Raw genomic sequence first — 25,756 nt, forward strand, 5'->3', positions numbered from 1 at the left:
TGGTTAGTTTTTTTGTTTTGTTTTGTTTTTGTTGACACAGGTTAAAGTTATCTGAGAATAGGAAATGCCTCCATCAGATTGGCCTGTAGGCAAGCCTGTGGGCATTTCCTTTCCTTTTCTTTTAAAGTGACCTGTAGACTTTTGTGCATTGGTGCTTTGCTTCCTTGTACATCTGTATGAGGGTGTCGAATCACTTAGAGCTGGATTACAGACAGTTGTGAGCTACCATGTGGGAATTGAACCTAGGTCCTCTGGGAGAGCAGCCAGTGCTCTTAACCCCTAGGCCATCTCTCCAGTCCCTGGGGTTTCTTGATTAATAATATAGGTGGGTCCAGCCCACTGTGATGGGGCCATCCCTGGGCAGGTGGCCCTGGGTGGTACAGGAAAGAGACTGAGCAAGCCAGCGGGCAGCATCCCTCCACTTGAGTTCCTGCCTCCTGGTTCGCTGCTGAGTTCCTGCCCTGACTTCCCTTTGTGATGTGAACCAATAAAGCCTCTCCCTGCAGGTTGCTTTTAGTCGTGGTGTTTATCTAATTAGAGAATCCTCATTCTCTTCCATTCCCAGCCCCTTTGCAGGCTGCCCTGCCCCTCTGGGAGCCTTTTCTCACCAGCGGTGACTCAAGCTGCCTGCTTTCCCTGCTTCTTCCCATTACATCATTGCCTTACTCCCGCCAATGTGAAAAGGAGTGATAAATTGGTGTTGGCGGGTTGATGCGTTACCTCAGCTAGGTAACACATTTGCATTGGACAAGGGCAGTCTGACCGTGCCTCAGTCAGAAAGAGTGACTGATGGTGGAGGGAGATTTGGGCACTCCAGCAGGCTGGCTAAGGAAATGTTGTCTGAGGGCCATGGGGTCGCTGCTAAGCCTCTAAATCATGCATTTTGTCTGGGTGCTTCCAGCTGACACAAGCTTGGGTGTCATTCCTGGCTGTCAATGCTAAAGCCACATCAAAGCCAACGAATTACTTGACGGGCCAGTAAGAATGGCTAAGAGGGTAAAGGAATGAATGGGTAGTTAAGCCAGATAACCCGAGTCTGAATCCCCAGCACCCACCACACATAAATTCAGGGAGGGTGTACTCAGGGCTTGGGAGTTGAAAGAGCCTTGGCGAGCTTTTTGGTTACTAGTTGTACAGTAGTAGAAAGCCCTGTTAACTCCAGCCCTTCATTACTCACTGATGAAGAGGGTCTGAGGCTAGACCCCAGACACACAGATGACGATCCGACTTGGCTCCCCGCATGAATGCCACAGACCCAGCTTATTATAGACCAGTGAGAAGTGGGAAGACTCGGGGGTTATTTCTGAGGGTGGGTGGGCGCTGCTGAGAGAACACCGGCAGGTACAGAAAGAAGCTCTTGGGGGGCGGCTCGTGCCTGCAGGACGGACAACCTTCCCCTCTCCGCGCCCATCTCGCCTACGCTTTGCAGACACCGGAGCAGCCTCGCCTCTCCGGGATGCTGGATTCCCTAGGAAGTTGCATGGCCTCGGGAGAGGCGCAGGGCCACGCACGGCCGGTGTCTCCGGCGGCGCTGCTGTCCCCTTCCTCCGCGCCCAGCCCCGAGAGGGTGCGCGTCGGGGCCGCGGCCACGAGGTGGCGCACACGCGCCGAGGAAGCGCGAGGCGGCTCCCGGGCCGCCTCCTCGTTGGGAACAATGCGGCGCCTCGGGCTCTAGCGCCGCGCGGGACCCCGAGCCCGGAGCCCGGAGCGCCGGCGGCCGAGAGATCGAGCGAGCGGGCGAGCAGGAGAGGGCAGGCGTGCGCGCAGCCATCCCTCCCCGGGAGCCATGGGCGCGGCGGGGCGCGCGGCTGCCGAGCGGCGCGGCCCGGAGGTGCGAGGGGCGGGGGCGCGGGCCTGGGGCCGCCTCTAGCCGGCTCGGAGGGCGCGGGCCCCGGGGATGAGGGCGCCCGCCGCGGGAAGCCGGTCTGCGCGCCGCGGCGCCGTCCCGCCCAGCCAGCGAGCCTGAGCAGGCAGACGCGCGGCCGGCGATCTGGGGGCGCGCCGCCTCGCCGTCCTCAAAATGTGAAGCGGGGAGGGCGGAGACGCAGAGACCGAAACCCCCTGCCCTACCTACGCGCCCAGGCCGCGCCACCACCCCCTCCCGCCCCCTGCGCGGTTGCAGAGCAGCAAAGCCATCGCGCTCCGCGCGCCCTCGGCGCTGCGACCCCCGCCCGGCTTCGGCCCGCAGCGGCTTCGTGTTTCCCGAGGTGGCCGGAACCGGGCCCAGGACGGTGCGTCCGGCCTCGCCCGCGGCTTCTCGTCCAGACAAGTTTGAACAATGATCACAGTCAACCCCGATGGGAAGATAATGGTCAGAAGATGCCTGGTCACCCTGAGACCCTTTCGGTAAAGTTCTCTACTGGTTGGAGCGGGGAGGTCAAGACCTCCCCAAGCGGGAGCGTGGTGGAACTAGGCGAGGTGCGTCCCCGCTGGGGTCGCAAGTCCGGGTGGCCAGGGAGGTTCACGAGTCTATTCTCCATGTTGGCCATGGGAATGGGAGACGGATGGAGATGGGATTGTGTGTGTGTGTGTGTGTGTGTGTGTGTGTGCAGGTCTGGACCTGTCTTGAGTTGATCAAGATTGGGGCGATATCAGGTATGGAGAAGTCAAAATGGGGTCAGAAAACACCCAAATCAAGGAGGTCCTGGGTTCCAAAGTGGTCCCAACCAGCTAGTCCCTTCCCTGCCCATTACTTCAGTCCCATCTGAGATGTAAAGCTACTGCGGGGTGCCAAGGAGGCACCTTGGTGTCCCGCCTGTGCCTTCTAGGTTGGCCCGCCCATCCTTTCTGCCTAGTCCAACCCCTTTTCCCGCCCTTGTTGTTTTCCTATACTTCTGGCTGGGCAGGAGCCTAGGTCTGCCAGGAGGGTCCCCAAGAACGGGGCAGAGACCCATTCTGCTGGATATTTGCTCCCAAATGCAGATCTTCAACAAGCTAAACAGGAATATTGTCTGAGTCAGAGACACCTCTATTTCCCTACCGTGGACAGTCTTAGCCAGGCAGGGGCGCAGTTTGTGAGGGACTCACTAGGACCTGTTGTGTGTGTGTGTGTTGTGGTGGTGGTGGTGGGGCGCTGGAGTGTCGCCTTGCTTTGCAACTGGGCCCCAGATGACAGAGAGAGACAGTCACAGTAGTGGAACCACAAGTGGAGTCTGGTCACAAACCTTGAGGCATGTGCAGGCTTTGCCTCCAGGCTCTGGGCTGATCCCCGGGTGCCTCCAGACAGCTGGGCTGGCGGTGGGGAGACGTGGCCCACCTAATTGTTGCCATCAGCAAACCAGGGTGGTTTGGGGCTGGGATGACAACCTTTGGGGACAGTTGTCTATGTGAGTGCAAAGGTCTCTAGAGCCAGAGTTGCAACAAGGCTTTCAGAGTATTATTTGGAGAGTGTCTCAGAAATCCCTGGCCTAAGTTGCCCCAAGGGAACCAGGTCACCAAGATTAATCTCTGGAAAGACTCTGGCTCTCCAGAGACCCTGGAATACTGCCCTGCCGGGCAATTTGAGAGGTTTCTTGCTGGTCTCAAATCCCAAATCAGCTCTGTATCCTCCTGCAGGCTTCTGAAGGTTCCCCGTGTGATGGTTGCAGGCGGCGGTCTCCAGCACCACGGACAGCACCCTCTTCCCTGAGCTGGGTTTCCCTCTGTGTGTGTGCCCTTACTTGAGGCGGGATTCCCAGTGCAGTCACAACCTCCTTCCAGCCCTGCAACTTCACCTCCTGATCTTTCTAGGGTGGTGGGGTCCCACAGCTACCAGTCTTCCCCCTCAGATCTTTAAACTGGATGCCAGGGGCAAACCTCTGATTATATCACCCTAACTTGGTTTAATCCCCAAGGGAGGTCTGGGGACGCTGTATAGAGCAGAGCTCAGGCAGGGCCTTTATATTGTTCATGGCCCCGAGATGTCACTTGGATGAATATATGAATGGATGAGGCCATTGAACACACTATAAATGACCATCAACTGCTTTTGGGAGCCCTGGGCCCCAGCTGTGGTAACTGGGGGAGAGAGAGAGAGAGAGAGAGAGAGAGAGAGAGAGAGAGAGAGAGAGAGAGAGATGCCAAGGCAGTAGGTTGGGGCCTCAAAGCCCAGGCAGAAGATGTGACACCTTTCCCATGGCAAGCATTCCTATCTCCAGCCCTCTTTGTCTGCAGGATGAAAGGACAGTGAGCTCCCACGCCATCTCCCCGGTGTGTTTGAACCCCATTCAAGTCTTAGGGGGATTCAGTGAGGTCCCTCTGACGTAAGAGGTGCCCCCTGTGCCACATGTCCTACGGTAGCCCACCAAGCTCTCCCACAAACCAGACGCATGACTGTTCCTTCTGGGGCTGTTCTCCGGGGACCTCTGAGTATAGGCCCTCCCCTTTTCTTACGCGATCTCTATAACAGCTCCCTTTAAATGTGGGCTTGGAATTTGTTGTGTTTCTCCTTTTCTTTTACAATTGTGTGTTTTCTTTAATGGACCAAATTTTAATTAAACAGGACACTGCCAGTTTTGAAATAGTGAAGATTAAAATGTATAAAGCAAGTCTTGCAGAAAGACACAAGCAGGCACCAGGGTTGCAGACAGGGTGGAGGCGGGGGCATCTGGAATAACTTTTGGGGGACTCTTCTTGGCCATCCTGGCCCTGTGTCGGGTGGGGATATAGAGCCCTCACTCTGACCTGGGGGAAGGGAGGGAAACCCTTTCAGCTCTGCCAGCTCTTCAAGTCCTCTGATGAATTTGGGGCCTCAAACTTTCTTTGCCTCTACCATCCCTCGGGGCTGGGCTGCCGGCTCAGTCCTGTGTGTGCCCAGCATGGAGCACTGGTTCTTGCTAAGCGTGAGGCAAGGACTCTTAGCCTAGATTCCTGCTTGTCACTTTGGGTTCCTCCAGTGTCTGACACCTCTTAGACAATGAGCATGTATTGGAAGAATGAATGATGTCATGCTTTGGCCTGCTCTCCCTTCCTACATGACTGCAGGCACACTTGTGTGACACTCCATGCCTGACTCTCGGTGGTGCAGGTTTACAAGCCAGGGTGTGCATGACTGATAGAGAAGTATGTGTGTGGTGGGCACAGTGGGCGCGGAGGGGGTGTGTCCTGCCTTGAGATATTATCACCTAAGAGTGATGGGGACATGTGGCACCCCGTGAGGACACAGATAAGTGAGCTCATGACAGATGGTGGAGGTTGTGTACACGGTGCCGTGTGTGGCCCAGGTGATTGATGGGAACCAGGTGGGTCTCGCGGTTCCATCTGTAACAGTGGCTTTCACGTTAGTGTGGGCCAGAATCACTGGGCATCGGGTTCAAACAGATGGCCTGCCCTGTCCCAGGGTCCCATCTAGGAAGGGGGATTTATAATACCCTCCCTCTTGCCCCCCACCCCATGCTTATCTCATGTGCTGGAATTGAACCTAGGGTCTAGTGTATGCCAGGCGAGCACTCCACTGTTGAGCTACGTCTCTAGCCCCAGATCAGCTAGAGTTCCTGGGAGCCGGTCCATGTCCTGCACTTTGGGGACTCAGTACTCCAGGCGGACATGCCTTACCTAAGGCTGCCCTTGTTCAGGTTTCTTCCTGTACACACATCTTCTTGTTTATGTTATTTTCCCCCATGTGGTCAATTTGTTTGACCCAGTTGAGGTGGGATTCTCCTGGGTCTGGGAGCACAACCCCCAGATCTAATTCTCCCACGCATGCCCGAGCTCCCTTCTCTCGCTTGCTGGCTCTTTGTTGGCTTGAGAGCTCGCTCATTTAGCAGAAGGTGGACTGGAACCTGCTATGTAGCTGAGGATGGTCTTGAACTCCTGACCCACTGCAGCCACTTCGCCCGCTGCTCTCCCCCATGAGCGCCTTCCCAGCTGGGAGTGGGGCACTGGATTGTTGGGGTGCCCTGCTGACCCATCTTGTTCCTCTCTCCTGCAGGCTGTTTGTCCTGGGCATCGGCTTCTTCACCCTCTGCTTCCTGATGACATCTTTGGGAGGCCAGTTCTCTGCCCGGCGCCTGGGGGACTCGCCCTTCACCATGCGCACGGAAGGTATCTTGTGGGCAAGGAGAGCCAACAAGAAATATGAGCGCTCTTAAGCCACAGGGGAGATGCCTCTGAGCTCAGCCCTGAAACAGGCTTTCTGGGACCTTGGCCTCTGAATATGTAAATGTGTAGGGGGGGGGCTGAGCTTGTGCTGTGACATGCATGCTGCTTGGGCTCTGGCCACTGCCACCAGGATTCCCAGGCTTAGAAGGAGGACCAGGAGGGACCTCTGTGTCACTTCTTTTCCTGGAGTGTTGGGGATCGTGTCTTTGAATACAACACGCTTTGAGACCCATGTTTGTAGGTATGGTTTTCTGTCCCATCTGCCCATTCCCAAATAACCAACATGGAGACTTCTTAGTAATTATAAGTGCTTAGCCAATGTCTTAGGCTTGTCACTAACTAGCTCTCACAAGTTAAATTAACCCGTGTATTTTATCTACGCCCTACCGCGTGGCAGTACCTTTGTTCAGTATGGCACGTTCATCCCCTGATTCCTCTGCATCTGGCTTGAGACTCCCTGTGACTCTGCCCTTCTTCCCCCGAGCTTGCAAGTCCTGCCTAATCTCTATCTGCCTAGCTATTAGCCATCTAGCCTTTTTATTAAACCAGTGAGAACGACAGATATTCACAGGGTTCAAAAAGATTGTTCCACGGTGTATTTCTGTGTCTCCAACCCCAGCAGAGAGGTGGTAGGGAACAGGCCTGCAAAGGGCTTACTTGTTTCCTGTCTGAGCTCTTGTAATGTTGGTCTTACCTGGTCCTTCTTTGTCCCTGGCCTGCATGATGCTGGCTAGGTATGGAGTGGAGATGCAGAGTGTGGAGTCTGCATCTCTAGTTACTAGCTTTGTAGTGTTGCCAAGTTCTTAAGTCGCAGAATAAAGGAGAGCGGAGGGGTTGGGGGAGTGAAGACCCTCTTGGGTGTGCGGGTTGACCGGGCTGCTGAGCAGAACACCCCCCCACCCCCCCTCCACACACACCCCCCACCCCCGGCCGGCACTGTGCTGCTATCACACAGCTCCAAGGTGACAGACTAGCCCTTGGCTCTGCCTCTGCTCCTCACACCACATAGGCTGCCTGGAGTAGATAACACTGCAGGGCCTCTTTGGGTCAATAGTGGCAGGGCAGGGAGACTGAGGCAGGTGGGGCTTCTGGAGCTGTTGGTGTGGTGAGATTTTCCTGTCTAGAGTCTCTTGGAGATCACCCCCTCGAGCTCCTGCCTCCCCGTGATGAGTACTGAGTGTCGCAGGTTGTCGGCTCAAGTGGGCTCTGAGTGGATCTTATTGTGCCATCTGGTAGCCGTCCTCCGGCTCGTTCCTTGGCTTAGCACGAGTCTTTAAACTTGCAAAAGCTCTTAGAAAGCCAGCCCATACTTATCATCAGCCATTCCGGACAAGCAGGGCACCCTGCCTCTTGCTTCCAGGGGCCCCTCAATATCTGAGCCTCGCTCGGGCCTCTTGTGGTAAGCAGGGTGGGGCACTACCTCCTGTGTTAGCATGCTCGGAGAGGGGATTCCGTGCAACGGCTGTGGAGTGAAGTTTCCACACACGTGTAGTGCACATGCTATTATGGGAAGGGGTGCTCCAGGGATGGGGCTGAGGGGAGCAGGGGACCGATGAGGTGTGTGGGTCTCTACACAGGAGATGCTCAAGGGTTGAGGTTGGAGAAGAGGGGCAGCGTGAAGGCTCCCTGGGGTGGCTGGGGGCTCAGCATGGAGAAAGATCTTCAGTTCCTTAGACATTAGCATACCTGTGTGGGCTTCAAGAACCTAGACCTCTGGAATGTTCCAGAAGTTCAGGAGTCTGATGGGTGAGAATAAAGACATTTCAGGAATGGGAATTGTGCCTAGGCTCTGGTTTTGTTTTGTTTAGTTTTTGCCTATTCCCCCCGAAGGGCTGGAGCCAAGACAGCACCTCCAACTCATTGTCCCTGCCCTGCCCTGCCCTGACGGTGCTTTGGGAAGGGTCTAGCTCAAGCCCTACATCTTGTACCAGGGGAGGGAGAGAAACTTCCAGGTTATACATGTAGTTACACTAGAGTTGTCTGTGTGTGTGTGTGTGTGTGTGTGTGTGTGTGTGTATGTGTGTATGTGCGTGCGCGTGTGCAGGCGCTTCCCATTTCTAAACTGAAGTCTCACAGATACAGAGCATGCCCAGAGTCCATGCAGCTAGATCCGAGAGCTACATGCTCAGCCTCTGGCTCATTGTTTCCTTCCAGTTTTTGTAGGCCCCAGTGTGGCTGTGGGAGGGAGGCCCCTCCTCTGGGCCAGTGTATACTTCAGGATAATAAAGTGGTCTGGTTTGGGGACACAGTGTGACATGTCTCCTTCTGAGATTTAGAAAGAAGCCACTGACCGGGAATCTCTTGGGGGAAGGTGGGATTTCTGGTTTGGGGAGGGACTTGCCTTTGGTCCTGGCCTAGGGCCTAATTCCTCCTCGCTCTTCTCCTGAGGAGGTCCTTGCTTTCTCCTCCCTGAATCACTCCTGAGCGAGTTTCCTTACGGGTGTGGGCAGGAACTTCTCCAGCGCACGCACGTGGGGGCTGGAGGTCCCTGCTCACTGCTGTCTGCCCTCAGATGATTGCTGTGTCCTGGCTCTGCTGAATTGTGCAGGCCCCAGGCCCGACAGAGAGTACCGGGTTCTGCGGATGGCTCTTGGAGACTGACCATTGATTTGGGGAGGGAGGGGTAACAGGTAGAAGAAGAGCCCCATTCGGCCTGGGGGGTGGTGAGTCTGACCTGGTCTCTGCAGACCAGAGCCCACACTCCACTGCCTCAGCTCGGCTTGCAGGGGTTGACCTACACAGGACATTTTCCCAGCTGTCCAGACACCTAGTCCTGGCTTCCTCTGCAAGTGCCAGGGAGGGCTCTATTCTCTGCTAGGTGGGGGCTTGATTAAGGTATGGGGGGAATGCACACAAAAGAATGGGAGAAACAGCCAGAAACAGCCATAGAGAGGATGTCGGGGGAGGAGATAGACCAGCTGGCCTCAGGGGGTAATAAAAACACCCATCCCTAATGTGGGGTCTGTTCATATCTGCAGTGTCCCGGCCTCCCTCATTTATGTGGTAATTGGAGGGGAGCCTGCGGTAGCTCCCAGACTTGCTCTTGGGCCCTCATAACTTCATTTCAGTTCAGTCAGTGCCAAGAACAGGAAGTGACTCAGGGGAGGATGATCAGCTTGCTTCTCTGATAGTCCCGGGGCCAGTGGTGGCATCTTCACTTGGGGAGGGACTGCCTCCTGGCCTGATCCCCTCTTGGGTACCTGTGTCTGGCTTTACCCTTAGGTATCTCCTCAGCAAAAACTATGAGCTTCTCAGGCAGGGTGGAGCCACCCCTTAGGGCTTTTGCAGAGGAAGAGGGCCACTCCTGAGCCCCAGGAATGGGAGAAATCTTGTTGCCTTGGTTTAGGAACAGGAGAATGTCACAAGAGCCATCCAAACTGGGTCTGTCTCCTCAGTCAAAGCATAATGAAACCTGGACGGTGGCCGCTTGCATGTCCCCAAGTCCTCTGGTTTTGGGGTCACACCTCCTGCTGACTTCTTATTAATTCCTACAGCGAGGAGTAGGCTCTGACCCCCAAATGTCTCCAGAGTCTCTTGTGTGGGGGTGACCTATATTTCCCTGTTCACTTCTTCTTCTGATTTCTTGCTTCAGCAACGGAACCAGCTCACATCTCCTCTCCTGATTCCTTTGTCGTTCTGACCCTGACTTGTTGGGAAGGAGACCCCATTCTTCTTAAGTCCCTTGTGCAAAAGCCCGTGTGTATTGTAGCCAGTTGCATGGAAAACAGATTCTAACTCCTTCAACAGTGGCAAGAAGACCCCCAACCCCCCACACACCATGATTGTTCCTACAGAGGGTCTTCCCTGTGTCCTCCTTAGGCCCTCTACCCTATCTCTAGATCCCCTTTCTCCAGTCTCCCAGGCCGTCCAAGGAACCTGTCCGTCTTCCTGTGTGCATATGCAGTCATTTATGCCTGTCTGGCCGTGCCTAGGCCCGCCAGGGGCCAGATGAACCATGTGAAATGCTCCTCGGGAGGTCCCAGTGCCAGACTCATCCATTCCCATTTCTACTTTTATAGGACCCATCTCTCTTTCCTTCCTTTCTATTTCCTTCCTCTTCCTCCTCTCCCCCTCCCCTTCCTTTCCTGGGACCCCAATTTCTATCAGCTCTAAGCAGGTAACAAGAAGATAGAACTGCAAATTTTGACAGCTCCAGACACAAACACACGCCCATTTTACCCAAGGAGAAACTGGGCTGGAGAAGGAAGTGACCTGTTCCTATTAGGTCCATAGCAGATCAGGGCTGCCTGGAGCCGGTGCTGGGCTGCCTGGAGCCCTGCTTTGATTCTTCCGGCAGCCTGCCCCAGGTCCCCCCACCCCTGTTACTCCCAGACTCTGTTAAACTGTTGGCTTTGCCTGGTGCTCTCCCAGCAGGCGGCCTGGATAATAGCCCTGGATGGAGCATGGATAGAGCCCGTGATGATGGGTGAAGGCAATGAGGAGGGGCGGGAAGGGCTGGGCTAGGGGAGGGGGGAGCGACGCTGGTGAATCTCTCCAGGAAACACAGCCCCCACCACCTTGAGGTCTAGGAAGGCATGGATGTGCTCCCGCGGAGCCACTGGCCAGGCTCTGGGGGCCCTTCCGGCTTGAGTGCTCTGGCTGGTGCTTGGCTAAGGAGGCCCCAATCTGGGGTGATTAGCTGTAGTCTTCTTCTCCTTTCTCATCCTGCTCCCTTGGGAAAGGGGCTGCCACAGACGAAGCTATGGTCTGTGGTCCACCAGGGCTGCCCAGGAAGGCTGAACAGGCCGTGCACTGCACAGCTCAACACCCCTCGGGCATCCATTGACACAGGTGGTACCCTGGGGCTCTGTCAAAATGGCATGTTCTCCTCCTCTCTTGTGAGCTCAAGTGATGGCTGCCGCTTCTGTCTGGTGGGGGCAGATTCTGTATGAGTGGCAGAGGATGGGCACAGTGATGGGGAAACTCAGGGTTGATTTACCTGAGGCTGTTGTGAGATTTCCCCAGGCTGAGTTATCTTTAGAGAAACCCACTTGAGGGCTGGGCGTGTAGCTCAGTGGTAGGGCATTTGCCCAGCATACCTGAGACGCTGGGCTCCATCGGTCTCTCTTTTCTCTCTCTCTCTCTGTCCCTCTGAGGCAGGGCTTCTCTGTGTAGCCTCGGCTGTCCTGGAACTCTCTCTGTAGAACCAGCCTGGCCTCAAACTCACAGAGATCCCCCTGCCTCTGCTTCCTGTGTGTGTGCCGCCACCTGGCTTGGCTGGCTTGGGCTTAGTCTCTTGCCACTACAAGAAGAAACAAGACAAAAACAGCGGTCACTTTCTTGGACCAGGAAGGCCTTCTGCTGTTTCTCTTCCCGTGGGGCTGGAGAAGCCATCTCCTCCCCCCTCCTCCGCCCCTTCCCTTCCTTCCTTTCCTTGCCCCTCCCCCACCCATCTCCACTGCCCCGCGTGACTCCTGGAGCATCTCCATCTCCTTCCTCTCCCTCTCCCTTGTCCCTTGTCCCTCCACGTGGTTTCCCTTCAGAGCCAGGGATGCATCTGCACAGCACACAGATCCTCTGGCTCTCAGGCTTCTTGAGTGACTGCCCTGAGCCAAGCAACCATCATCACCTTGGGGAGTTCAGCTGTGTCCCCTTGCAGAAGAATCGCCCCCGCTCGGCTTGTTGACTGTTTTCATCCTCACAGAGGGGTGAGGAGGGGCACGAGACCCTCACCTGAGCGCCCATTCCTCCCTACCACCTGTTAAGTGTGACTCTGCCCTGGGGGGGGGACCCCAGCAGGTGGGGGGGGTAAAGAGTTTAGCCCTGGCACGTCCTCACCCTGCTGGGTAAAGGCTTTCCAGAGGTGGCCTATTCGGCCCACCCTTGTAGGTAACCCCTCCCCTGTGCTCCACAGTGAACTTTGGTGGAATCGTGCCTCAGTTTGTGACTGGGACCTTAAGAGAATGGATAGTTAGTGAGGACAGAATCTAGCAGCAGATGCCTGGCTGCTAGTCCCCAGGCCATGCTGTGAGAGATCCCCTCTGGCTCTTGTGGCCTCCCTCTGACTGTGGGCAGGCTCTGCTGCCTGGGGAGCCCAGCCTGAGGGGTCCTGTGCCAGTGTGGGGGAGCAGGCAGAGCCTGGGCCTGGCACAATAGAGGGGAATGAGTCTACAAATGAGCCTGGTCTACAAAGCGACACAGACAGACCCTGTTGTTTTAATGTGTGTACACAGGCTCCCTCGCAGCAAGGCGGGGTTTGGGAGGTCAACCCTGGGCATGAGGAAGACAAGGTTTTTATAGCTCAGGGTTAAAGGGTTTCCAAATGGGGCATTTGGTGGGCAAAGCCGACGGGCTTACGGGAGCAGAACATGAGCCACACCTCCTGAAACAAAGCCGCGGTTGCAAGGTGGGCATGACGGGGTAGTGGAACAGCAGCCACAATAAGATAGTTAGTCACGGGTGGCCAAAATGCCACTCTGAAACAAATGTAGAGTTACAACATGGCTTTACACTTTTGGAACAGAGTCATGGCTGTTATTTCCTGGACAAGGCAGCATAGACCCATTTGTCGCTAAGGTTACAGGTGGACATCGCCTGATCCTTGAACGGCAGGATTTAATCATAAACAGACATGAGCCTGGTTTGTCTTTCCTGTAAGATGGCTTCTGGGGTGGAGACGGGCTGGTTCATCACTAGGCGGGGCGGTCTCGCACGGGGCACGCACAGCCAGTGAAGGGCCGGAACTTGGAGGGTTATGGGGATCTTAGTGGGCGAGCCTCACTTTCAGTCCATTCTTCACAGGGTCTCCCTGGCATTGGGTCAGGGACTCGTCCTGGAGGAGCCTGAGGCTCAGGACAATAGCACTGTCATTTTCTAGAGAGGTTCAACTAGATAGGAAGGGCTTCAGGCCGGGCATGGGTGGGACAAGGAACAGCACACAGGACGCCAGAATACAGGATGACCCAGTATCAGAGCCATACAGGAGGCAAGCACAGAGAAGGTTCCAGAACCCCAGGCCCAGAGCCTCAATCAGGGGACAAGGCTGTGCTTATAGAACCCTGGCTGGGGAGTCCCGGCTCATGCATGGCATGAAGGCTCCGGACCTCCCCTTCTGCTGCGGCCTTCCTGGGATTCACAGACCCTCGAGGCCCAGAGCACCTCAGAGGCTATGCCGAGAGTTTTATGGTACAGTTCACAATCCAGAAGCCAGAGGGACAGAAGTCCTTCATCTTACACAGCGGGGAGGGGGCAGGTTAGCCCAACAGATGGATCGCTTCCACGAGCAAGGTAAAGGGGTCCCTGCAGGGTGAGTGGGTAGGAGGCACACTCTGCTGACACCTCCTGTGAGGTGGCCTGGGAAGATGGAGGTGGGGCTGGGGGTGTGACTGCCCCTGACCGTGGCCCTCACTCTGTCCACAGTGCCAGGTGGCGCCGAATCCCGCGGCGCCCTCCGCAAGATGAGTGACCTTCTGGAGCTGATGGTGAAGCGAATGGACGTGCTGGCCAGGCTGGAGAACAGCAGTGAGCTGCACCGCACAGCCAGCGTTGCACGCTTAGCTGCAGACAGGTGAGGAGAGGCGGTGTAGGGCACAGAGCTAAGGGTGCCCTGGGGTCCTGGGGGTCCAGCGTAACCTCAAATGTACCTACAGAGCTCAGCCAAGGTGCCCTTTCTGGTAAACTAGAAAATCTTCAAGACTGCACAACACAGAGCTGGGAAGATGGTTCGGCGTGTAAAAACCGTTGCTGCTCAAGCATGAGGGCATGAGTTCAAATCCCCAGCACCCATGTAAAACCTGGGTATAGCTGTGCTGCTGTGTGAGTCAGGAAGACCACTGGGGCTCCAGCCTAACTCCAGGCTGTGTGAGAGTCTGTCTCCAGGGAATGGTAGAACCGGGCACAGACTTCCTCCTCTGCATACCTGTACAGCGTGCATTCTCTCAACCTCCCCCCCCCCAAAAAAAGGTTAAAAAAAAAAACACGCCAGAGTAAAAACACGTCAGAGTGCAGGCATCTCCCTCCCACACTCAACAAGCATTTGACTCATCTGTAAACTGACCTTTGTCCTCATTAAATAAAATACTGTGGGTGGAAACTAAAGGGTCCCACTGCTTCTGCCCGGAGACAAGCAGATTCACACTTAGGGCTAAGTTTTCCCATTGTACCTTTTACACACTTATCACACTCATTACAAATGTATAGTGTGTGTGTGCGTGTGTGTGTGTGTGTGTGTGCGCGCGCGCGTGTTGATTTGCTATCTGGCTCAGGATGGCCTTGAACCTACAATCTTTCTCCTTCAGCCTACTGAGTGCTGGGGCAGGGGAGTTGTTAGTGCCCCCCCCCCGCCCCCGTGAGTGAAGGGGGACACACTGTGCTTCTGTGGATTTCAGCAAACGCCCTGGGCATCCAGATGGACACCGTCAGCCACGTGCTAAGGGGACATTTAACTACAGAACACTGAGTATCTTGTTGAACATTTTACTCATTTGTTGTGTGCGTGTGCACGAATGCACGCATTCGTGTGGAGGCCAGAGGACGACTTGTAGGAGTCAGTCAGTTCTCTCCCCCACGTGGGCCTTGGGCTCCAGCTCTGGTCTCAGGCTTGACAGACGTGGCTCTACCCACTGGGCCGTCTTTCCCCCTTTGTGGGGCTTTTCATATTTGTGCATTTATAACCCAGGAAGAAAATCTTTTGTTAGTTTGTGCTGTTTTGAGAGTTTTCTTTTCTCTGTCCTTCCTTCCTTCCTTCCTTCCTTCCTTCCTTCCTTCCTTCCTTCCTTCCTTCCTACATGATCTCATGTAGCCCAGGCAACCAGGCAAGCTTTAACTCACTCTGTAGTAAAGAATGGCCCTGAACTTCTTTCTACGATCCTTCTGCCTCTATCTCCCGAGTGCTGGGATTATAGACCTGCACCACTCACCTGGGTTGTGTGGTGCTGGGGGTGGAACCCAGGGCTTAGCGCATGTGCTCCGGTTTCGAAACTGTTTATATTAACTAACATTTCAGTGTTGGGACCAGGGCTTCAGGCAGGCACCCTGTGCAGTACCTGCCACAGAGCTGTGATCCTAGAGGGATCTCTTCCCTCTTTTCCTACTGCAGGAGCTCTGCCTCCTTGGTACTGGCTTCCTAGTTAGAGCTGATGCCACTTAGGATTTAGGATGAAGCAGAGTAAGGGAGAGAGGTGGGTGTTGGGACGTAAAGGTCTGTGTAGGGAGGCTGTGTAAGGGACACATGAGGTCATCTCGGACACCGGCACAGACTCCAGAGGATTGGTGGGTGGGTGGGTAAGAGCGGCGATAAGTAACACAGGTGATGAGGGAGGCAGCCATGTGGAACCAGGAGGAGGGAGGAGAGGTAGCGAGAGCAGGCTGTGCAAAGGCCCTGCGGTTGGTGTGTTGAAGGAGAGAGGCAATATGGCGGTTGATATGGCAGAGTGTGGTGGGTGACAGGGGAGGCCTAAAGAGGCAGAGGTCATGTGGGGCTGTGTTAGCCGCAGGACACTGTTCTAGAGAGGCATGAGTAGCTGTCCAGTTTACTTGTTTACTTACTTATGTGTTTTGCTTTGACGTTTGCTCGTGTGTGTGGTGTGCACGCATGAGTGTATGTTTGCATGTGTATGGGTGCACACGTGTGTGTACGGGTGCATTAGTGCATGAGTACATGTGGAGGCCAGAATGTGCCTCTTTTGGTTGCTCTCTGCTTTATTTATTGAGGCAGGGCTGTGTCACTGAACTGGAGCCAGCTCACCTCGGTGATACCTTTCTGCCTCCCCTGTGCTGGGATTGCAGGCTGTGGACACACCTGCCCGGATTTTACATATGTTCTGGGGATCCAACCTCTGGGCCCTTGACTGTGCAGTGTGTTCACTGAGCCCACAGCTCAGGTGTTTGAGACAGGGTAGCCTTGAACTTGATATTCACCTGACGGTCACCTTGAACGTCTGATCCCCCTGCCTCCGTCTTCTGAGTTCGGGGATTATGGGTAAGCACACCCAACTGGATTTACTTATTTTTCTTCTTTAAATTTATTGTTAATTTATCTGTGTGTGTGTGTGTGTGTGTGTGTGTGTGTGTGTGTGTGTGTGTGTGTATACAGGTGCCATGGCATGTGTGTCGAGGTCAGAGGACGACATGCAGGAGTCAGTTCCCTCCTTGAGGTCCAGCTCAAGCTCTCATTCAGGCTGTCAGGACTGGGGTAGCCACACCTTTGCTTGCTGAGCCAGCCACCTCACCAGCCTGGGTTTTCAAATGTAAATTTAATTGTGTGTGTGTGTGTGTGTGTGTGTGTGTGCAGAGATGCAGAGGTGAATGGATTTATTTAAAAATATATCTCTGACTGCTGTGTAAAAAATGGATTATTCATTGGCAAGAGCAGAAGCAGAGAGGCTGCTGGGAAAGAGACGGCGAGGGGACTAAGCTTCCTTTGGTCAACAGGAGACGGTTTTCTCTTCTGTGTGGATTGCCATTACCCTTGGGTCCCTTCAGGCCGAGTCCCTGTTCCTGCCTGTGGCCCAAGAATGACCTCAGGCCACAGGTGTGCTGTTCAGGGGACAGAGCCCCCTCTCCCCCATGGCCCCTGCTCAATGAAGCGCACGCTTAGGGTCCAGGGACCCAGCTGGGTGGAAAGCCGTACATTCACTGACTCTGGTTTCTCCCAGGGCTGACTCGCCCCTCCCTCCACTCCTTGCCCTTCATCTGCTCCCAGAGAAGGAGAGAGCCCTGTGGGTGGGGGAGCACGCGCCACCTCCAAGCTCTATCTCGGGGAAATAGCAGTCATCCATCATGGCCAGTGGAGCCCATCAAACTCCACAGGCAGAGCTATAAATTGCAGGGACACTGGTTTGGGACACAGGGAGAGGGGTGGAGGTGTGCCGGGGCTCACGGGTGTCTGGGCATTCACACACACCAGCCCTATCCCACCCCGGTCACCCTGGGATTAACCAGCCAGAGCCACAGGGGCCTCCCACCTCCGCTAGCCAATGTTGCCACCTGCCCTTGGATCCCCACTTCAGAATTGTCTGGGCTGTCCTCCTCCTGTCCTTCTGGAAGCTTCTGGAAGCTTCTGAGCTGCCTTGCCTTCCACTGTGGCTGGATGTCCTTGGGGAAAGCAAATTTGCTATTTTAGCCTAGGAAAACATAATTAGGAAAGCAGCTTTGAGGCAAACACCACTGAGTTATGCATCCTGCAGCCAGATAGCTGAGATCTTTGAATTTCCCATCAGGCCTCTTGGCTGTGGCGACAGCTCTGTAGTCGGTGGCTGGCTGCATTCAAGTACATCTGTCTGTTGACTGTTCCCTGGGTCTGCAGAGTCTGGGCAGGGGCTCTGGAGTGGGAGAGGGACTGGCTGGGAATAATTACAGACAGACCATCTCTGTCCTGGTCCGGCCCATGGACCGTGGGCTGCGGTACCCGAGCTGGAGCCAGCCGCCTGCCTGAGATGACCCTGGGGGAAGGGCTACCTGCTTGGCACTTGAAAAGGACAGTTTTAAGGGTTGTAGGTGTGTTCCACCATGGCCAGCCCTAGATGCTGGGATCTCAGTGTTAGGTGGGAAAGAAGGTTCCGGGTGTATAGCTAGAGCCGTAGCATAAAGTGTGGAGAACTCAGCATAACGTGCAGGAGCTAGACACGTCAACGTTCTTCTTCTTTGCTTGTTTTTCTCTGTATAACAGCTCTGGCAGTCCTGGAATCACTCTGTAGACTAGGCTGGCTTCGAACTCACAGATCCGACTGGGTGTCTCCCGGGTGCTGGGATCAAAGGTGTGCACCACCAGCAGCTGACTTATTCTTGTCTGGGAAAAATGAAGGGTTTTCCTAGCTCTTTGTTGGTGGCTCTGGGGGCTGTGGTTCAGGGACTGCAGCCACAGGGGGGTCAGCGTCCTGGGGACTGTGTGAGCGCAAGCTGGGGCACGCTTCTCTCTTAGGGTGTCATCGACCTGGACTTTACAAAGACGGGTCCCATTTTTCTCATGGCCTGTGCTAGGTGCACCTCTGGGTTTGACACAGGGCTGGCTGACAGGAAGACACTGGTGTAAATCACCTACAGCTGGTCTTCCTTAGGGCTGGAGAGGGACCAGGCTGTCAGGGAGGGGCTATGGGAGAGTGGTGATGTCAGCGGCCAGCTACACCACCTGAGAAACAGGTCTTCAGTGGGTCAGGATCAGGACAGGACAGGACAGTGCAAGGACGAGGAGCCCAAGTCAGGAGAGGACCAGGGGTGACAGCAGGGCCATGACCAAGGCCCTGGGCCCAGTAGGCAACAGAGGAGGGGTGGGCCAGGAGGCTTAGCTGGCCCTGGGTCCTTCCTGCTGTGTCTTCTAGGCTGTGTGCCCCAGGCCCATCAGGAAGTCCTTATAGTGAAACAGACCTGACAATAGCCAACACTCATCCAGGTATCAGCATCCCATCTCTGTGACAAAATACCCCACAGAAGCAGCTTAAGCCAGGAAGCGCTCATTTTGGCTCACAGTTTGAGGGCGCTATCCATCATGGAGGAAAAGGTGTGGCCTCAGGGGGGTAAGGCCCCTGGTCACATTGAGTCCACGGTGGAGAGGGAGAGAGCCAGCCGGTCTCTCCCCTTTATTCAGAGAGGACCTCAGCCCATGCAAGTGGTACCTCCTACATTAGGTGGGTCTCCCACCTGAGTTAACCCTGTCTTCCCCGTGGCACGCCCAGAAGATTGTCTCCTAGGTGACTCTAGAGCCTGCCGAGCTGATGTGCTCATTTGAGGCACTGGGGTGAACTGTCCATTCTCTTCCCACTGAGAAAGGGGCAGGTCAATCTCATACCATCCGTTTGCCACCTCCAGACCCCACCCCCACCCCTGCCAATCAGGGAATAAGGCTGGGGTGAGTGAGGACAGAATTGCACAGGAGGGAAGTTCACACCACACAGGGATGTTTCACGCCCTGTGCAGCCTGTGAGATGAGGGAGGCACAGAACACGTGTGTGTGTTGCTGTATAGTTTTGCAGGCACCCAGATATGTAGCTTTCTGTGTTTTAAAAGCACCTTGTTTCGTAATACAATTATTCCCAGGGAGCTTGCTGGCCAGCTGCAGGGAAATCAATGCTGCTGCTAATTGATTGTAACCCTCATAAATCACAGAGAGACTGGGAATTAAACCTCCTCCTCCAGAGAGTTAGAGGCCACCTCTGGGGCCAGGGGGTTGGCCTGGGATTGATGGTGACCTTGTGGGTGGAGCTTTTGGGAGCTTTGTTGGGGACCGGCCTGGAAGGAGTTGAGGACTGGAACAGTGGTCTGGTAGGAAGCAGATGTCAGAATTCCCTGCTGGGTCCTGCCATGTCCTTGGGTCTGGAACTTGTAGAGACTGGGGTCCCCAGAGCCCCGGGAGGCGACAGGCCTGTGATGTTGCCTCTCTGTTGGGTCAGCGTGAGCTTCGGTGGGCATGGAGGCTGGTGTCTGAGGCCTGGCTCATCTTTCTCTACTTCCTCAGTGAGGATGTTTGGTATGGGGACCAGCAGGTGGGAGCTGAGGAAGATGCAGCAGGCCTTAGTCTCTACCACATCTGGCAGATGCAGAGGGGTGGCGCAGCCAAGCTCAGGCCCAAGGCACCATCCTCCTGACTCCCCCATCCCTAGCCTGCTGTGTGACCCCAGTCCAAGCTGTAAAATAAAGGATCAGTTGGCAGATTGGGGGGAGGATCCTGTCCCAGGATTTTGGTCCCAGTGTCCACAGGTTTGGCATACTTATCAGTATGGGAATCTGTGGCCCCTCTCTCCGTCATTACTCAGAGCCATTGTCACAGGTCACCACCAGGCACCATCACTAGAAGAGAAGTCTGGAGGTATCTGGCCTTTTCCAGCCATGACCACATGCAAGGGCCCCGGGTCCCAGTAGCATGCTGTAGACTTTGTTTTAGAGCTGATTAAAAAAAGTGAGGGGTAATGACAGAGCGGGCACAGGCAAGATGACCTTCTTAGAACTCTGGTGAACTTCATCTTCACCCAGCAATGAAGATGCCTAGGCTACAGACAAGGACCTGGGCTCAGATGGAGCGAGCAAGGACCGCTCCTGGTCAAGGAGCTGCAGGGGCCAAGCCAGGCCTGCTTTGCTTCCACAGGAGCAGCTGGAGCAGCAGTTAACTGCCATGTTTGTTGGGGGTGGGTGTGAAGAAGACCCTGTCATTCTAGGCCAGGCCAAATGGGTCCTAAAAAAAGGCACCCGGGCAGCGGAATCCCACCACGGTTACCGTGGAGGTCTCCGGCCCCTGCCTACACTGCTCTTCTGGAGCCCAGCTGTGCAGGTAGGGGAGGGTTCACACTAAAGAGGGGAAAAGAAGGAAATGAAATGCATGGGATCAAAGGGCTCAAGGTCCTTCCTCCAGCCGGAAGTCCTGCTGATGGCCCTGTGGGGACAGTATGGTTGTTGCCAAGGAAACGCTTCAGAACAGTTTTGACTTTTGCCACCTGCGCTGGGGTGGTGGCACCTCAAAGGGCTCAGTCTGTGTCCCCCAAGCTTTTCTTCAGCCCTGGCCTTACTGAGTGTGGTCCCTCCTGAGTGACATGGCACCTTCCTGCCTGTCTCAGTTCTACCTTGTAGCACCTCCTTCTTGGAGGGATGAGAAGCTCTCTCTCTCTCTCTCTCTCTCTCTCTCTCTCTCTCTCTCTCTCTCTCTCTCTCAGATCTCCTGCCTCCACCTCCTAAGCGTTAGTTACAGGGATATCCCTGGACTATCCCAGGGCCCAGTTTATGTGGTGCTGGGGGGTCAAACCCCGGGTTTTGTGTATATGAGCCCAGCACTCTATCGACCTACCTCAGCAGTCCTGGGCTCTGAGGCCCGAGACTCAGATCTTTTACTGCCATCTGTGGAAAAGTATCTCAGCCTGAGAAGCCAAATCGTCTATTATTTGAAAATAGAAAATGCTGTGTGAATGGTAAGTCCAGTTTAATAATAGTGACGCCGGGTGATTTTGTTTTGATCGACTTGAACTTGTTAAGTCCAACAGATGCCACGGCACTATTTAAAGCCCATGCTGTCGATATGCTTTATGCAAAAAACCGTTTATTGTGGGGGAATTGCTGAATCCTTCAAAAAGTTCAGTTTTTCTCAGCTGAGCCTACACTACTTCCTCTTAGGGACAGGGTGTGTGTTTAACTAGGGAGAAGCCTGTCAGCAGAGCTGGGGAGGTAGCACAGTGGTAGAGCAGTCGCCTAGCATGTGTGAGGTCAAAGGTTCAGTCCTTAGTAAGTACTCACTGTGCACCGAACCCAGGTGTCACCACATTCTGCCTCAGCTTGAACTCTCCAAGCATCTTTGCTTTGATACCTGAGTTCCGAGGGGTTATGTAACCCTCCTGAGGTCACGCTGCTGCAATGGGAAGCCAGGCTTTCTGTCCAGGCCCTTCAGCCCTGGGTTAAACCCCCTGCATCATATAAGCCAGGCATTTGGAGGGGAGAGCAGCGATCATGTGAACAGATCCTGTCCGGTTCCTTGTTGGTGTAGAGGACAGGCACAGGCTCCTACTCGGATGAAGGGAAGAAAGGAAGGTGGTCAGACATGGCGGTTTGCTATCTAGGTCTGCTATTGTGCCTTCTCTAGTAGGCAAGTCACCCAGCCTATGAGAGGTGAGGTTGGCATGCCCAGGCAGAGCCTAGCTTGGAAAAACCCTTCATAGACTTTCCATGCCAGGTATCTGTGCAAATCAAATACCTGACTAGGAATAAACAGAGTTTAATCAGCAGTGTGTGTGTATGGGTGTGTGTGTGTGTGTGTGTGTGTGTGTGTGTGTGTGTGTGTCTATGTGAGTGTATGGGTGTGTGTGTATGGGTGTGTGTGTCTGTGTGTGTCTGTGTGTGTATGGGTGTGTGTGTATGGGTGTGTATGGGTGTGTGTGTCTGTGTGTGTGTGTGTCTGTGTCTCTGTTCCATGCCAGGTATTTGTGCAAATCAAATACCTGACTAGGAATAAACAGAGTTTAATCAGCAGTGTGTGTGTGTATGGGTGTGTGTGTATGGGTGTGTGTGTGTATGGGTGTGTGTGTATGGGTGTGTGTGTGTATGGGTGTGTGTGTCTGTGTGTGTGTATGGGTGTGTGTGTATGGGTGTATGTGTCTGTGTGTGTGTCTCTGTGTGTATGGGTGTGTATGTGTGTGTGTCTCTGTGTGTGTATGGGTGTGTGTATGGGTGTGTGTGTGTGTGTCTGTGTGTGTGTCTGTGTGTGTGTCTGTGTGTGTGTCTGTGTGTGTGTCTGTGTGTGTGTGTGTCTGTGTGTGTGTCTCTGTGTGTGTATGGGTGTGTGTGTGTGTGTGCACGCGCACCAGGAGGTGAGGTGAGACTCAAAGCAAGTGCAGTAAAAGAAATGAAAGCAAGCATCTTCCTGGAGAAGGCCCCAGGGCTGTGCTTGACAGGAAGATCAGGCCAGCAGAGTGGGATCCATCTCAGTAGCAGCTTGTACAATGAGATAAATACTGCGTATAGCAACTAATACAATTCCCAGAGCACTGGCCAGTAATCAGCAAGGAAATAAATTCTCCAGAAATCAAAGCGGCCCCATGCTGATGGAGAGAAATAGGAGGTTTAACATCCGCAGCCCAACGCTCTCAGTGTCTAGGGAAGTGGGCTGGAGTTGTGGCTCGGCTGGTGGCCCTGAGTTCCATGCCCAGCCCTGCATAGACCTGACAGGGTGTGTGTCTGTGACCCCAGCACTCAGGAGGGGAAGGCAGGAGCAGCAGAAGTACAAGGTCACCCTCCACTAGATAGTAAGTTTGAGGCCAACCTGGGCTGCATAAGACTGTTTGGGAATAATAAAAGGGAGTTGGGGGTAGGAGACCGAGAAGATGGCACCATGTTTTAAGAGCGCTTGCGGCTCACTGGTGAGGACTAGAGTTCAGACCTTTGCACCCAGGCTGAGATGCTCACAAATAACTAACTCCAGTTCCTGGGGTCTAATGCCTCTGGTCTCTGCAGGTACCTGCACATGTATATGTGTGTACACTCACACAGACATATACGCACACAAAAAATAAATCTTAGTTTGTCTTGCTTCTTTGAGACGTGGCCTCACGCTAATCTGGAACTCACTGGCGTAGACCAGGGTGACCTTAGACTCATCCGCCTGCCTCTGCCTTCTGAGTGCTGGGATTAAAGGCATGCACCACCACACCAGCAAATAAAATAAATCTTAAAAATTAGCAAAGAGGGTGGAGCTGGAGTGGTGGCTCGGCAGTTAAGAGCACTTGCTGTTCTTGCTCCTGTGTTTACATACTGTCACACACCTGTCCCAGCCCTGGGGACGCAGAGACAAGAGGACCCCTAGACCTTGCTTCCCAGTCATTTAACCAATCAGGAAGCTGTAGGTTCAATGAGCAACACTTTGTCAAAATGTAAGATGGAGAGCAAAAGAAGAAGACACCAGTCAATTACGCCCTGCTCCTGCCCCAAGAATGTGTCCCCAGGAAACAAATGCTAGTTCACAGGCCGGCCCCAGGACTGCTGGAGTGGGATGTGTCTTGGTGTGATGCAGGGGGAACAAACTAGTGAGCTGGCTCGTGGCAGGAAGAGGCCTCTGTCATCCGGGCTCCTGGGCTCGTCCATTCAGGGTCTTGGCAGGAAGACAGCTGTTTCTTTGTCTTCGGTCCCCGATGCAGTGTCTTACACACTCACACTGTACGCACACCTGGCTCCTGCAGAGGTGAGGCTTTCCTGATGCCTGCAAGGTGTGCATTGATGGAGGCAAGCTCAGCTCCTCCCCAAGCCGGTTTCCAAGGTTTCCGCTGTGGCCTCTGCTGATGGTCCTAGGCCACGGGAAGGCCGCATGGCTGGCTGTGGCTGTTTGTGGGGGCTTACCTCTGGCTCTCCCCTCCCATCTAGGCTCAACCCTGGGACCGGCCTCATTGAGAGGATCCAGGCCATTGCCCAGAATGTGTCTGACATCGCTGTGAAGGTGGACCAGATCTTGCGCCATAGCCTGATTCTGCATAGCAAGGGTGCGTCGTGGCCAGGACACCACCCTGTGTCCCCAGAGGCCAAGGCCCTGCTGGATAGGGCAGAGCCTCCAGGAGGTCACATTCCTCTGGTAATGCTAGCCTGGTTCTTGGGGGGCCCTACTTGAGGCTCTCAGCAGGGGGACCTGGTCCACCCCACCCCGGCCTGCCTGAGGGTGTGGAGGACAGACAGACTGGGTCACTGCAGTTCCAAGAGTAAGGCCCCCATTCCTTTTGGTTTGGGAAAAGCCGGAAGCTTCTGCTCAATTGCCATCCTCAGGAAAAGCAAGGGTATACTTGACAGGGAGCCTGTGCCCATTGAGGGAGCCTCTCTGTAGCTGTTGGCGAGAACTTGCTGCTCTGGGGATGGAGGAGGCTGAGTGCATGGAAGAGGGTAGCTCAGATTCCAGGACTGTGGGGTGGGAGAAGGCTCAGGTGGCGGGGGCAGGGACGGCCACGGATCTCTCTGTTGCACCCCCGACCTGTCTGTGTGGCTGCTTCCAGGCCCCGTGGTGCTTCAGTAACCCATACTCTTGTTTATTTTGTTGTGCAGTGTCTGAAGGTCGGAGGGACCAGTGTGAAGCACCCAGCGACCCCAGGTTCCCTGACTGCTCAGGGAAAGTGGAGGTGAGGCCCAGAGCTCTCCCAGAGGCAGGATGCAGACAGCTGGAGGCTTTTCCTCAGGGCTCTGCCCAGCTGGGCTCTTTGTTGACCAGGTCCCTGGCCCAGCACAAGCTGGTGGCCACCAAACTCAGAGAAATACCCTCTCCACTGAGCCTATTCCCTGATACCAACCCAAAGCCCTTTGGGGCCAGTCACCTTCAAGGCTTTGGCACTTTCTCACACCTAAATGTGGGTTGCCGCTTAGAGCCCCGTTCTGACAGGAACGGGCTTCAGTTACTCCGTTTTTGTTGGTTGGACCGAGGGCTTCTCCTGCCTACCTCCAGGGGCCACTTCTGACTGCACAATGTCCCTGTATACAGAGAGCCGATCCACAGCCTTAAAGCCAGCTCCCCTCTGGTTCTGAACCTGAACCCCGTCCTTAGGGAGCTTGGGAGCACTGGTGTCTAATTAAGGTGGTAAAGACAAAGGGAATACGGGGTGTAGCTACGGAACCTCCTGGATCTTTGCGCTGGTGCTCGCCCTTTATGTCCACCAGGTCTCGGCCCCTGCTGTGAGGCCCCAGGAAGGTGGTCCACCTCTTTTTCTGCTCCTCATGGCAGAGGGCTGATCTTGGGCCAGGTCCCCGGTCCAGTCTTGTGTCTCTCTCCGCTCCTCTGCTTCATCCCTTAGGTTGGGGCATGCTCACAGCTCCTGCACAGCCTGGAAGATCTTGGGGCCCCTGTGGCTGGGGGAGTCTATGAGGTGGTCTGTGGGTGGGTTGCTGGCTGCCTGCCCAGGCCTGACCTTCTTCATAGTGGATGCGTGCCCGCTGGACCTCCGACCCCTGCTACGCCTTCTTTGGAGTGGATGGCACGGAGTGTTCCTTCCTCATCTACCTCAGCGAGGTTGAGTGGTTCTGCCCCCCACTGCCCTGGAGGAACCGGACTGCTTCCCGGACAGCCCCCAAGGCTCTCCCCAAAGTTCAGGTAGGCCTTGGAAGTGGATATCCTATGGGACAGTGGGAGGGAGTCCCAGGCTTGCCAGTCCCCCACCCATAGAATGGGGCTCTCAGCTCTGCCAGCTGAGAGTTCCAGCTCACCTTCTATGGAACTTGCTGGAGTCATCCTGGAGTTGCCCCTTATTGGGTTAGAAAAACAGCAGTAACAGCTGTCGTGTCCTGAGGGCTCTCTGCTCTA

General features: G+C 54.8%; 1 protein-coding gene across 1 annotated transcript in view; it reads left to right on the forward strand.

Annotated features, from left to right (window-relative positions):
• The first annotated feature begins 2,075 nt into the window (after positions 1 to 2,075).
• Mgat5b (alpha-1,6-mannosylglycoprotein 6-beta-N-acetylglucosaminyltransferase B) overlaps positions 2,076 to 25,756 on the forward strand; it is a 54,665-nt gene continuing 30,984 nt past the window's right edge. The window contains exons 1-6 of the mRNA XM_051181345.1: positions 2,076 to 2,346; positions 5,909 to 6,021; positions 13,438 to 13,585; positions 23,845 to 23,960; positions 24,511 to 24,584; positions 25,376 to 25,546. Coding sequence (XP_051037302.1) covers positions 2,279 to 2,346; positions 5,909 to 6,021; positions 13,438 to 13,585; positions 23,845 to 23,960; positions 24,511 to 24,584; positions 25,376 to 25,546 — 690 coding nt within the window. The 5' untranslated portion in view covers positions 2,076 to 2,278. The remainder of the gene's footprint in view (positions 2,347 to 5,908; positions 6,022 to 13,437; positions 13,586 to 23,844; positions 23,961 to 24,510; positions 24,585 to 25,375; positions 25,547 to 25,756) is intronic.

Source organism: Phodopus roborovskii, unplaced genomic scaffold (genome assembly GCF_943737965.1).
Source record: "Phodopus roborovskii unplaced genomic scaffold, PHOROB, whole genome shotgun sequence".
NCBI lineage: Eukaryota > Metazoa > Chordata > Mammalia > Rodentia > Cricetidae > Phodopus > Phodopus roborovskii.